Source organism: Chelonoidis abingdonii, chromosome 15 (assembly GCF_003597395.2).
Source record: "Chelonoidis abingdonii isolate Lonesome George chromosome 15, CheloAbing_2.0, whole genome shotgun sequence".
In the NCBI taxonomy this organism is placed as follows: domain Eukaryota; kingdom Metazoa; phylum Chordata; order Testudines; family Testudinidae; genus Chelonoidis; species Chelonoidis abingdonii.
In genome coordinates, this window is record NC_133783.1 from 21,530,146 (window position 1) to 21,544,862 (window position 14,717).

Sequence of the window (14,717 nt, forward strand, 5' to 3'; positions counted from 1 at the left end):
GACATGATCATGTCACTGTAAGACTTCATTACCCACTTGCCAACATACAGTTATACAGGAAGAGTTACAAATAAACAGAGCCATCTACAGTCAATTGTCCTGATTAATGGGAACCATCAAAATTCCAAACCACCATTAATGGCCCACACTTTGCATAATTACAGTAGGACCTCAGAGTTATTTCATATTTCTAGTTTCAGATACAAGAATGATATATATTGTGATAGACCCAGGCCAGTTGGATATAGCAGAAGGCAGATATACTGACCACTGGATTAACAGTTTTCTGTTCCCTGACTGACCAGAGCAGGGGCTGCTCCAGGCTAATGAGAACACCTGACTCTAACCTGCAAAGAGTCAGGTGAGGCCATTAAGTTAATGTGACCACGTGACTCTAAGGCCCTGCTGATACTATGAAAAGGGCTCACTCCAGTCAGGCAGAGGAGAGCCAGGAAGCCAGAGGAGAGGAAGTGCAGCTGAAGGGCTGGTTACTGAAGACACCCTCAAACCATTGTTAAGGGAGCCCTAAGGTAAGGGTGAAGAAGGGAGAAGCAGGAGATCTGTGGGGAAGTGGCACAGGGAAATGTAGCAACTCTGGCAGTGAAAGGTTGGCTGCCAACAACTGCTACCATTAGGGTCCCTGGGCCAGAACCCGGAACAGAGGGCGGGCCCAGGTTCCCCCCAACCCACCACTACAGGAACATTTCCTGAGAGGGGAAGTCAGGCCCCTGTCAGGACAGAAGGCTAAACAGAGACTGTGGGAGTTCTCACCAACCTTCTTGCACAGGACCCACGGGAGCAAGGTCAGAGCTCCACCACAATACATACGAATAGAATGACCACACTCAGTGGATTATAAGCTTTGTAATGATACCTTAGAAGAGACCTTTTGCATGAAGCATATTCTACTTACATTATAGTCACTCATTAGCATATTTTCATAAAATCATATAAGGTGCAACATCACAATGACTATAAAGCCACAAAATTGTTGGTAGACTAACAGCAGGCATAGTATCTGAAATTACTATTTTTTTAATTGACTAGACTTTAAGCTACTTGTTTACTTCTCAAACTTCTTTGTTTTAGTGTCTCATAAGTGGGTATATGTAGAGAACTTCGAGAATTCCAACTGACAAACTTTTGTTTCATCAATAATGTTAGTGCATTCTAACTGTTAAATAATTTTACCTTTACCAGAAAAATAAGTATTTTTAAAGTTTTGTGGTGACTGATCTTTTCTGTGTGTAGGTTCCATCCCCCATGAAGTGCCTCAGATCTTAATTAATAGGGAACCTTTGCCTCATCTACACTTTGATGTGGAGCTTCTTGGAGACTGTGATGTCATTATTAATGAATTATGTCAAAGGCTAGGTGGTGAATATACAAAACTTTGCTATAACTCAGTAAAACTTTCAGAAATAACAGAAAAGCCCTCACGAATGCACAAGGAACTTGAAATGCATTCAGCTGAGTTACCACCTACCCCTTTAAAAATTTCAGAAGACTCTAGTTCACCGAACAGAATGACACCACCAGATCCTTTAGTGCTACTTTCAGAGCATCCAACTGAAGGTAAAGCAGAAAATGCTGATCCTCCCTCAGAATCTAAAGGGAATTGCATGGAGAATAAATTGCAAGAAGTACAAGCATGCTCAGAAAACTCTGAAAGTATTACTGGCCAGCTAATGAACTCAGAACATATGAAGGATAATGGAGCTAACAAGGAGGAAAATAAAGAGAAAAATGAAGTAACTTCATCTGTTGAAACATTGAGGAAATGTTTGGCAAACAGATTTGCAAAAGAACAAATTAGCAAGCGGCTTGATGGTAAGTGTAAACTCACATTCTGTAACCATCTTGATTTTCATATGTAGGCTATGAGATCTTGAAGAATTTTAAAGCAATAAAATGTTAATTTGTTTGAGGCAGTAGAGAACATTGTTTTAGGAGACACTTCAGCAATATATAAAGTCTATTTTAGAGAAGCAAGCAGCAATAAGTATGTGTAGTGACAATGAAAAATGCACGATTTGACTAGAGACATGGAAAGAATCTGAAGAAAAACTGAAGAATCCTTTCTCCTCTTTCCTACATGAAATAAACAACTAAGTTATTAAAGCGTGTTGTGGGGAAAATTAAGATTCAGGGAGTTGGAGAGTATCAAAAACCAAAGTTTAATTGCTTTGCTGAAGTTACTTTTGGTGAAATATTAATTTGTTAATCCTTTCACACTCTAAATTATAAAAAACATCGAACAGAAGTTTTGTTTTACATTTCAGCATAAGGGCTATATTGCAATATTTTGGGTAACACAAGCATGATACTGAGTGGGAAGCAAATCTCGTGACATTTAATTTTCTCAAACTGTCACTGTAATTACACACAGTAATAGTAATGCTGTGAGATATTAATACCAGCACTTCATCCTACTCATTTTTAGTTGTAATAGTTTGAAGAAACTTTGGAGTTCCTGCAAACCTCTATGGTAATTCTGTTGCATAGCCCGTTGAATGCTCTGATGACATGAAATATATAGAAGTTACCATTTCACTGTTACAAAACGAATTGGCATTGACAAGCTTTTAGGTTATCAATTCTCCACAGCAAAGACTGTGTCTTTATCTCTCTTTGTATATCACCCAGTATAATGGGGACCCAGTCTGGATTTTGTGCTATTGTAACATTTAATAATGCATAAGAGTCTAGGAAAACATACATAGATCTGAGAGAGAACTGCTTGTGTAAGAAAGTAATGAAAAAAGCTGGGCTATAAACACACCACCATTCTTGTGTTAGTGAACTTTTTCTTTTATTTTTAAACTATGCAGTATAGTATGCATACATGATGTTTTACCTCATTAAAACCAACACTCCTTAATTTAAAGAGTTTAGAATCTAATCCTTGCTTCTCAGAGTGGAGAAAAGGTACTCCAGTGAGTCAATATGGAAGTGGTGGTCAGTATACCAAATCAAGAGAATTGATGAGATTCATATTCCTACAGGGTGTGTTAAACTTCAATTGGATTAAAATAGATTAGATAAAAAGCTGGCAAAACAAGATGTCTGAAACATAAGAAAGTACACATCATTTAAGAAATTTCCTAAATATGCCTATCTTCTCTGAATGGAGAGAAGAGATCTAGGAGATAGTCGTGAATAATATGTAAAGAATGCATATGGTGCTGCTTCAATAAAAGTGAATAAAATGCATTGGTGCACTAAAAGGAATAGACTACAAGAACAAAGGCACTGAAATGAAAGGGTAGTAAGTTTATAACGCAACATTTTAGAGAGCGAGTGAGCATTTTTTTTTTTTGTTATCTATAGAATTTGTTACTGCAAGTGTGCGAGATGGTTGGTTCTTTTTTAAAAAAAAACCTGGATGATCATGAATATTAATGTTGAAAGCCTTGAAAACCAATAGTATTCTGGGGAACTCAGCCTCATGCTTTAGGGCTGAAATTGATCACAAGTGGGAATTAGGAAAACATTATCCTTTTCTTCTACAGTAATGCATAATTGTATTTAACAAGTATATGTTATAGGAAGATGGAGGAAAGGAATGCCTTGCTTTCCTGTGAAGTATCTGGTATTTGTCACTGCTAGATGCAAGATACTGGACTATAATGGCCTTATAACTTGTTCTTGTTAGATTTCTGCATAATATTGCACATTCGGAAATAGGTTTTGTGGTTAGATAGTTTGCACTGCAGCATAGTTTATTTTTACTTAACAATTAAGCAGATTATTTTTCATTGATTAAATGTATTTCCAGGTACTCAATACTTATTTTTACCACCAAATCGCTACATTTTCCATGGGGCTGAGGTATACTCTGACTCTGAAGACGATGTCCTATCTTCTAGTTCTTGTGGAAGCAGTAGTGATACTGGTTCTTGTCATAGTCCAAGCTTAGATGTAGAAGATGAAAGTGAGATTGAAGAATTCTATAATGGCATAGAAGAGGAGGAGGAAGATGCTCCAGAGAGAGAAGAGGAGACTGGATTTGGGGAAGATGGAGTTGTTCAAGATGCAGTTGGTGAACCAGCTTATATAAATGAAGCTGCAGGAATTGATCGTCCATCAAACAAATTGTAAAGTAATCATTGACTGGTTACAGGAACTTTTCCACCAGCATTAGGAGCTTTGGCATGTTGGAATGAATGTTTACTTCTGAACTTAGAGCAAGGAAACCATATGGATGTAATGTTTATAAACAACTAAAACATATTTTCATGCAGTTTTTTAACTTTTTTTTCAATAAAATTTTGTAACTGCATTCAACACTAATTTTTTTTATTTTAAAAAAGGTACTAAGAGTATCTTTAAGCAATTGTCACTATGTTCACTTTTATTAAGTTCATTTGTGTGATCAGGCATCTGTGTGTGTGTATATAAACAGTATTTTTGCTTAATGAATTTCAACATATTATTTTTAAACAGTTTTTTGAAAAAGCCATTGGAATGTTAAACTAATATAAAGGGAACAGCTAATCTAGACCAAAGAATGGCATTTTTACACCTCGTGGTTTATAACAGTTTGGTTTATTTATAAGCTCTTTGTGCTTCTGCTAAATCTTTCGTTCTTTTGTAATCTGTCATTAAACACTGGCATTTTCCAAGACTTTCTGTGGCAGCTACTTCTTGCTTTGTTACTTTGTATATTTGAGACAGTGTCAGTAGATAGTTACAAATAAAACAAGACAGAGCACTTGAAAATGTTTTTGCCTTTCTGAGACTTGTATAAAGTGCTCTGAAGAGGATCATGCTTAATTAGCGTTTTTGAAGGATGACTGATATTTCCTGTGGATATGAAGCATTGTCTGTATTGGCTCATAAAACTATAACAAGACAATAAGAAATGCTATGAAAATATTTGTTTCTATTAAAGAAACAAATTGGATTCTCTACCTGCAGAAGTTTTTCAAGTTTAATGTATAAAAGGTCTATCTGTGTAGTAGTGCTTGCATAAATCCTTTCTGATAAACTGCCAAGATGTTAAAATGCAAGCTATTATGAATTTGTAAATCTTACTTCCAGGAGATTGTAAGGAGGGGAAGATCTTTTCCCAAATATTTGAGTGCTTATCATTTAAACTTGTTTCTCCCCTTTCTATTACACAAAAAGTTGGCAATTAGCTGCTTACACTTCTAAAGTAATTGGTAAAATGCAGTGTAACCATAACTCAACCAGAAAGCATGCCTCTTTGAGGTTCTGTCTCCTGTTTGGGGAATGATACCTTATTACCTGCTAGTTCAGTGTTTTTGTACTAGAAAACAAAGCAGCTACTGAAATTGGCTCCTACAGTGTATCTTCAAATGCTAGGTTGCCTTAAAACTGGATGTCACAATTTTTTTTTCAACTGCAGATTTGTTTCCACACTTTTAGAATTAAATGTTTTGTAAAATTGCAAAGTATAGGAGTAAGTGAAGCATTTGTTTTCTATAAACCACTTCCATGCAACACTGACCTAAAAGAACTCTACAGACGTTGATTATTCATATTTTGCTTTAATATTTATTATGTTTTGGAATATATATATATATAGTAGCTGTTCTTTAAACATAAAATCTGTTAAGTAATTCAGAGACTTTCAGATGTATTAAGAATGGCCTTCTGTGTTCATCTAAAAAATGTTGACATTGTCTCATGGTCCAAATTTTAAGACAGATTTCATTTAGCTACATTAAAGAATGCAGTTTATTTAGTTTTCACTTGCATGTCACAAGGAGATAGTTTGTGCTATAGGAGATATTTTAAATGGAAAGATTTTGTTTTAAATTATTTTTACAGTGAGGATTGTTTTCTGCTCTTTTATATTGTATATAGCATCTTTTATGTAATCTACTGGCATATGTTTTGTAGAAGACTGTTTAAAATGACTGGCTCTCTTCCTGCAACTTTTGAAATACAAACCAGTGTTTTATACTCGTACACTCTGTTTTAAAGTCTAATAAAATTGTCATTTGACTTTATTCCTGTTAAGAATTTGTGTACAAATTTACAAATTTTGTCAACAGCTGTCATGAAATATTTACAGGTGCAGGCTATGAAACATTTATTGTGGCTCTTTTTCTCCCTTATTTTATTTCAGTGAATGTGAAAAGATAGCCAGATGCTAGCATTAGAGCTTCTCTGTGTAGGACAGACATGGTAGTGCCAAAGAGTTTTTTTTCCCCTTACCCATTAAGTGGCCCCCTGAAAAAGAAAGCAGGAGTGGTGAATGAACAGCCTACTCTCAATTTCCATTAAATCTTTAACCTCTTAAACAGTAAAGAACCATTTTCCCTGTGCCTTATTTCATATATAGCAAGCTATGAAAACCTTTAGTTGAAGGGAGGCAGCAATAAATTAACACACATACATTAGCAGACATCTGTTTTGGTCACTACATTGAGCACAGTACCCAAGACCAGCTCTTTGCAAAGTAACTGCTCTAGAGGTATGTTACTATAGAACTAGCAATCTAGCCAATTAGAAGTTAGCAATATGGCATTGGGTTGTTTTGTTTTTTTAAAGTTATCCATGGTAAGATCCAGTGTTTTACTCTTCCTTTAAAGGGCTTTTTTACTTCTGTCTACCCCAAGGCATGTGTTAACATATTGGATTACGTCTAAAAGCATGTAACCTCTTGGTACTTTGTCCCAAATGCTTGTGTGAGACTTGCTATCCTGAGACCAAATAAAACAGATAATGGTAAGAAAATCAAATACAAAGGTACATTGTTCCTTAAAAGTATTGTAAAGTCAGAGCATTTAAATTGACAAGCCTGAATTGACTGTGACTGGCTCAGGGTTGCTATCTGAATTCAGTCTCTTTTATTTCATGATTAGCATTTCACTCTACCTTCATGACGATTGTCTATACTAGCAAATTACAGTGTATTATTAGAACACAGCCTTGTATACTCTTATTTGAAATGAACAGTCTTTGTGTCATTCTTGAACTAAGGCTTGCACCTTCTGGAGGGTGGGAAAAGCATAAGCAGCAGTTTGAAAATTAGGATGCTGAATAAGTGTTGTTAGTTTATACTGAGTGCTCTTGTGATCTCAGATGGAAATTGACAGATGGGGAATTTGAACTTTGATTCCTCTATCGTATGAAATATAGTCTGAAAATTGATGCCAAGTGCATGTATATATTGTATGGGTAAATAAACATCTGGGGGGGAGAGGGGAATGTTCTTCCTTGAACCATCCCATCCTATCTTTGAGCTTAATTGTGGCATCCTGAAATTCTATAACCACCATATATTGCAAACCAGATTAATTAAATAACTAATCTGAAAGTGTAGCAATAAGCATAAGGTGGCACTCAGACTTTTATGCATTAATCATACAATTCTGAAAGTGCTTTACAGGTAAGGGTAAGAACTTATTATAAATGTGGAGGGAAATTAAGTTAGAGCTGTCATATCTGTTTTTCTCTCTGACTTAGCAGCAAGTGCTGCTTCTGCTCCTTAAGGGCTCTGTTCCATCAATATTTTGGTGAAGCGGAGTCCCAAAACAAATCATGCCCTCTCCCTCCATTTTTCACACTGTAGCATGTGACTACATTATTAAACGTTTTTATCAACAGAATTAAGATCACATATTTTAACTAGAGTTATAGGATAAATTTCCAGGAAAAAAATATTGACTCTCATAGTCCATGTTTGCTGAGGGATCAGACTCTATACTGCCTCTAATGTCTAGAAGTCCAAAAGATAGTGCTAATTGGCATTTACTGTTCTCTACCATTTTAAGATTTAAAACCCACTCTATGAAGAGCTATTTTCAGAATCCACTTTAAGGACCTTCATTATCCTTTCACAACATGCAAATGAAAAAGAGTATCTATACATTTGGGACCAGAACTGTAACTTTTAGCAACAATTTCAACTCTTTAACTCAGCCATTACCCATTGTCTGTCTATTAGGAGTTTATCTGAGCCCTATAACATAATTTGGATTGGGTCCTTAATGTGTATATCCAGGCAAATTAAAACTGAGTTTCTGATCTCCAGCTTCTTCTACGTGCATGTCAATTACTGTAACCTTTGGGCTGTTAATGTGACCTAACAGCCTGACATCTTTATCAGCCTATTTCCCTCTTCTTTTTTATTTTTAAGATCCTTCTGCAGTTTTTCTTGCACAATGCCTTGACTTCCTCTACTCTTAACCCCTACCTTGATCTGCTCCATTCCACTGAAACAGCCCGCACTAAGTGCTTGTCTACACAAAGCCCAACTTTTTGCTGTACATCAGATAACACACCACACAGAAGCCTCAGTAATAGTGTGCACAAGGGCTTGTGTGTCCTCTGTGAGTGCATGTCGTGCACACAGCAGTGGTGTGCTGTGGACTGAGGGTATAGCATTCTTACAGACTGTCCCCATCAGCCTTTGCTGCTGAGTGTGCATTATGGGCTACCAGTCTAGTTCACATTTTTTTAAATTCCATGATTCAGCTGTCTTCATCCTATACTTCCTTTATGGTTGGGCTAGTGCCATTTTTGAATTTCTGTTGGCCAGCATGGACCCAACTGCACCATGGCACTGTGCTGTCAACCTCAAATATATAGAGGCTGCCTGGCCTGTATTTCAGCATGTAAAGCCAGATGAGTTTGACTTCACCACTGAGCAGATGATACGGTGGCAGATTGGTGAGAAAGGCTCATTCTGCAGACCTGGGATGACTACCTACAGTGAGAGAATTTCAGGATAGAGAAGGCAACTCTTCTGGAGATCTGTGCTGAACTAATCCAGGAGCTGTAGAAGCAGTATACTGACATGCGATGCTACATACTCAGGAACAAGCTGATTGCAACTGCCATCCAGAAGCTGGCCACTCCTGAATGCAGTTGATCTGTAGTGAGCCAATTTGGTGTGGTGAAATCAGTTTTGGGACCATTGTCATGCACATGTGTGATGCCATGGAAAAGGTACTGTCGCACTGGGTTAGAACATAAGAATGACCATATTGAGTCAGACCAATGGTTCATCTAGCTGCGTATCCTGTCTTCTAACAGTAGCAAATGCCAGTTGCTTAAGAGGGAATGAACAGAAGAAGCAATCAATCATTGCGCGAGCCATCCCATCATCCACAGGCTAGGGACACCCAGCGCATGGGGTTACAACCCTAATCATCTTGATGTATAGGCACTGATGTACCTATCCTCCATGAATTTATCTAGTTCGTTTTTGAACCCTGTTATAGTTTTGGCCTTCACAACATACCCTGGCAATGAGTTCCACAGGTTGACTGTGCATTGTGTGAAGATGTACTTCCTTTTGTTTTAACCTGGGTGACTTCTGGTTCTTATGTTATGTGAAGGGATAAATAACACGTCTTTATTCACTTTCTCCACACCCATCATAATTTTAAAGTTACAAAGTGTGGTAATGCTCAGAAGGTTATCGATGGCTTTGCACACAGGGGATTCCCAAACTTTATTGAAGCAATTGATGGGACCCATGCATACTATTTGCACCCCTCCCCCAATAGGGCTTAGAATTCATAAACAAGCAGACATATTTCTCCATGGTGCTCCAAAGGCTTGTTGACTATCATAGCAGGTTTATGGCCATAAATTCTGCATGGTCTGGAAGGTTCCACAATGCTAGGCTCTTTCAGAACTCAGCTCTATTTAAATTAATGGAGAAAGGACTGTTTATTCCTGGAAACAGTGTGGACATTGATGGTGTGGTTATTGCTTCTGGGGGACCCAGCTTAACACTCCATTTCCCTGACTAATGAAGCTATTCACAGGCCTCTTGAACAGAAGGAAGGACCAATTTAACTATAACCTTAGTAGTTGCAGGATGAGTGGGCAGGGCACTTGGCTATTTGAAAGGTAGATGGCACTCTATGGAATAGATTGGACACAGCATAAAAAAAATGCTTACAATTATAGCAGCATGTTGTATTTTCCACACTATTGGTAAGAGTAAGGAGGAAAGCCTTGGGTGTGAGCTGAAGTGCAAAGATTTGCTCAGCGGTTCGAGCAATCACCATCCAATACGAAATGCAAACAGCTGGGGGAATACAGTCAGTGGTGCCTAGTCTTATTTTCAGTTTCAGGCCTGAAATTGTGCAGTTGGCCATCTAGCTGTTAACCCATGTAGGGATGGGGTGAGGTAGAAGTATTTTGTGTAGTTCAGTGTTGGCGGAAGTACAATGTTGTGGAAATTCCTATTGTACCTTGTGTCTTTGCCAACATGTTTGTAAAACCTTATAAATTAATGCAAACTATTTTATTTTAGGTGTAAAATTAACTGACTCCTTATGAATGAATTTTTAGAAATTTTTATTATTAAACAACCTATTATGTAACAAACAAATGAAATGCAAAGTAATGCATATTGGAAAACATAATCCCAACTATACATATAAAATGATGGGGTCTAAATTAGCTGTTACCACTCAATAAAGAGATCTTAGAATCAGGGATGGTTCTCTGAAAACTCAATGTGAAGCAGCAGTCAAAAAAGCAAACATAATGTTGGGGATCATTAAGAAAGGGATAGATAATAAGACAGAAAATATCATATTGCCTCTACATAAATCCATGGTATGCCCACATCTTGAATACTGGATGCAGATCTGGTCGCTCATCTCAAAAAAGATATTGGAATTTGAAAAGGTTCAGAAAAGGGCAACAAAAATTATTAGGGGTTGTAGAATGGTTTCTATGTGAGGAGCTATTAATAAGATTGGGACTTTTCAGCTTGGAAAAAAGACAACTGCGGAGATAAAGGAAGAGGGAGGCACACGTCAGGACCCTAATTGGGCCCTGGGTGATCACTACTTCTCACCACCCAACATAAATGTAATGAGGTTGAGTAGTGCCTGTATAAGAAAAATTAAAACTACTGATTATTCCTCAAAAAAGGTTTTTAATGACTTTTGACTATAAAAGCAAGACAGACAAAATAAGAAAAGCAAGAATAAAGACCAGCACTAAGGATTAATATAAATGGCAAGTTATACTGAAGACAAACATAAATACATGTAAAGTTATTACTCATTAGCTATTTACTACTATTCTTAACACTATAGTATCGATACAACTCAAGATAAATTCTGCCCGAGCAACTAGACTTCTTTACTCCATAACTTTACCCTGCATTCACCTGAAAATGCGTTACCCTTCAGTAAGCTGTTTTCCGCACTGGCCAGGTACAGATGGTCGCGAAGTGCACGTCCCTTCAGTTCAGGGGGTGTGGGTCAGGTTTCCCTTATGACCGAAATACACACACAGTCCCGTGTCTTCGTACTTTTTATCTGATCTGTCCACTGTCTTAAAACAGACCAACCAATTAGGGTCAGCCAAATCTTTATTGTGATTAGCGTTGTCACTTGGGCTGTATAATTTATGCTTACTTATCTATCTCCTTGTGTCGCTTTGACTGTATAATTTATACTTACTTATTTTCTTGTAGCCAGTTGTTTTCATTGTGAGTTAGACAAGCTGTACCCAGGGGCACAACTTATCTCCTTTTACAGGAATTAGAATGTGTTAGTTGGTTGCAGCACATTTTGACCACAAGTCTTAGCTTACATCTGCAAAGCATGCACTCTTCACCTCTGCAAAGTGTGCCCTTTTTACCTTTGCTAAGTGGAAGTTTGAGACCTAACACTGACAATACCTTTGTTCATTTTAAGCTTGTCAATACTTTTGCTCAGAGATTAATCACAACAACTAAGGGGGGATATGATAGAGATCTATAAAATCACAACTGCTGCAAAAAAGTAAATAAAGAAGTGTTATTTACTCCTCATAACACAAGAACTAGGGAGTCACGAAATGAAATTAATAGGCACCAGGTTTAAAACAAACAAAAGGAAGTATTTTTTCATACAACGCATAGTCAACCTGTGAATGCCTTGCCAGAGGATGTTGTGAAGGCCAAGACTAGAACAGGGTTCAAAAAGGAACTAGATAAGTTCATAGAGGATAGGTCCATCAGTGGTGATAAGACAGGATGGGTAGGAATGATGTCCCTAGCCTCTGTTTGCCATAAGCTGGGAATGGGCGATGGGACAGATCACTTGATTCCCTGTTCTGTTCATTCCCCCTGGAGCACCTAGCATTGGTCACTGTCAGAAGACAAGCTACTGGGCTAGATGGACCTTTGGTCTGACCCAGTATGGCCGTTCTTATGTTCTTCCACTGAAATGATAAACTACAAAAAAAAATAAAAAAATCTTGTCTAATTACAAAGAACACTTACATCAAACCAGCAGTGAAAAAAAACCAAATAGTAAAGTGTAACAGTGATGTGCAGGGCACAATGCAAGTGGGGTGTTGGGCTTAAAGACACAGGCAAACATACATCTTGGCTCTTACTCTTCTGTTTTGTGGGATTTCTGACATGGAGAGGGATCAAAAGACTGCTGGGGTCCCAGGGGCCATAGTTCTTGGTGTCCTGGGCTGGGAGGGGAATGTCCTCTGGAAGCAGCAGTGCAAGAGTAGGGAGGAAGGGGATGTTTGTTTACAGTGGTCTGTGCTGTCCAGGGGCTGCATAACATGGCTGGATGCTAGTCTACAGTACAGTGGAGTTGCATCATAGGCGCTTTTAACTTAACGCAATTTTAACTATACGCGCTAGACAAAACAAAAACAAGAGAAAAATAATTTAAATACTGTACCTGTAGTGTGAGCAATTCCACCCGTTATTCCACTCAATGAGCGTTTTACTATACGTGATTTTCGCTTTATGTGCTGACTTAAGAAGCTAATCCCCGCGTAAGATGCGACTCCCCAGTACTTCATTGCTGGTAACATGCACTGCAACAGGGCCTTTAGGCTTTGCATTGCCTCTGCGACTCCTTGTCTTTCTCCATACTGTCTTTGGCCATGGCAATGTTTTCTCTAGCACCTGCCATGCTGTCCTTTGCCACTGCAATGATCTCCCGCCCAGTTTTCCTCCCTGTCTTCAGTTATTGCTTCCACCTCCTTTTTTTTTTTTTTTTTGTTGATTCTGTAACGATGTCTGCAAACATTTAATCACAAGTTTTCCCATTTTCTCCCTCTCACATTTGTCAGCTGCTCAGCCCTACTCCTCATTATCTGGCCAGTGCAGTGCCATAGCTGTGGGGATATTATATTATTATTATTATTATTTTTAAAAAAGGCAAGCAGTTGTTATTTGTTTATATTCTAGGAAGGCTGTGATAGCATTCTTTTTTCATGCATTTCTGTCTTTTCCATTCTGAGATTCCTCCCAGATTTGGGGGTATCTGAGACAGTAAGTGATGTGTGCACTGGGATTTTTGTCTGTGCCGTGCATGCTGTGGGATTTTGCCATTGCGACTTGGAAGCTGGGGTGGGAATTATCTTCATATCTGGGGATGGCATTGGGAATTATGTTCCCAGTCTGGCTTTGCTTTGCCTTGGAGGTGCTTATATGGTATAGGAGAGGTTATCAGGTGAATCTGGGGGTGAGTTTAACCGTAATCTCTACATCTCCTGTAGACTGTCCTGACTCTGGATGATGATGATATACTGAGATGAGTGACTAGCAGTCTGTGACTGGCCTTATTCAAAAAGGGCATACCAGCAAGATACACTGTGAAATGATTCACCAAGATGGTTGATCCTCCCCCACAGAAGTGGAAAGAAGTCATGAACTATACTGGAGGGAAAGGCTGTGCGACTATTCCTCATAAACTCCTAACAAAAAACAAGCAATTTCTTAGCCTTAAATTTTGCTTTATCTCCCCTGCAGACATGTTGAAAGTGCAGAGAAAAATAGATAGGGTTCTGCAATGATTACTTGAAGCATTCACTGATACCAGTCTGTAAGCATGCATGTTACAGGACGTTTACAGAAGAGCTGTACTCTTTGTGGCTTGCATGCAATGTCCATGTCTACTCATGTAAAATGAGAATACCAACCAAACTTCTTTTCCTGTAACCACCTTCTGAATAAACGTTACATTTCACACAAAATAATGTTTTCCTTATTCAAAACTCTTATGGGAGCGCATGGAGTAGAGACTGCAGTTGTGTCATCTCACTAGCCACCGTCTTGCAGTGGTGAACGCATTTTATTTTTGGTTGTGTATGGTTTTAGGGGAGGGGGGCACATCCACCAGGCACAACAGCTGAGGGAAGTGGGCAGGGGGAATAGATACATGTGCACGTGCCTTTCTCAGCATGGGCCTGAGAATGGTTGGTAGTTGGGGCTTTAGCATGAGACGAGACCAGTTGTCCAACTGGAGCAGCCATCACTTTGGAAAGGGGTACCAGTGGGGGAGGAGAAGTGGGAGAAGGGACAGCATGGGCCAATGGAGGGAGGGACATTGGGCTTAGAAAGGCTTTGAGCTGGTATTCACCTGCAATGTCTGCAGCCATGGGGTACCCGGAATAGAAGCTAGCATGACAGTATATTATAATAATAATAATAAAATATAAAACTTAAATAGTAAAATCATTAAAAAAATTAAAATATACATGTCGAGGTTCCCTCCATAAGATCAGCCTCCTTCGTCTTGGTTTGGGTTGCTGCCTGGGAGTCAAAGTTGGTTGCTGCAGGGCAGGAATCAGTCTTCAGCCTGGCTAGCAGCAGGGTCCTGAGTCCCAACAGATCAGGGTTTCCAAGGAGATCTCTTCACTGGCCTCCTTGTGCTCATGAATCTTGCTGGTCATCCATGAGGAAGGGTGTGTGTGGAGTGAGATGGCAGCCAGCAGCTTTCACACGCTGCCTGGGGTAGGTGGTCCTGTAGTTT

General features: G+C 38.7%; 2 protein-coding genes across 3 annotated transcripts in view; one reads left to right on the plus strand and one right to left on the minus strand.

Moving 5' to 3' along the window:
• Positions 1–5,978, plus strand: part of SIRT1 (sirtuin 1) — a 30,718-nt gene extending 24,740 nt beyond the window's left edge. For both annotated transcript variants that reach the window (XM_032795274.2, XM_032795276.2), the window contains exons 8-9: positions 1,252–1,830; positions 3,779–5,978. In XM_032795274.2, the coding sequence (XP_032651165.1) occupies positions 1,252–1,830; positions 3,779–4,101 (902 nt within the window). In that variant the 3' untranslated portion in view covers positions 4,102–5,978. The remainder of the gene's footprint in view (positions 1–1,251; positions 1,831–3,778) is intronic.
• DNAJC12 (DnaJ heat shock protein family (Hsp40) member C12) overlaps positions 1–14,717 on the minus strand; it is an 82,182-nt gene that overhangs the window by 64,146 nt on the left and 3,319 nt on the right. The gene's annotated exons all lie outside the window — the stretch shown is intronic.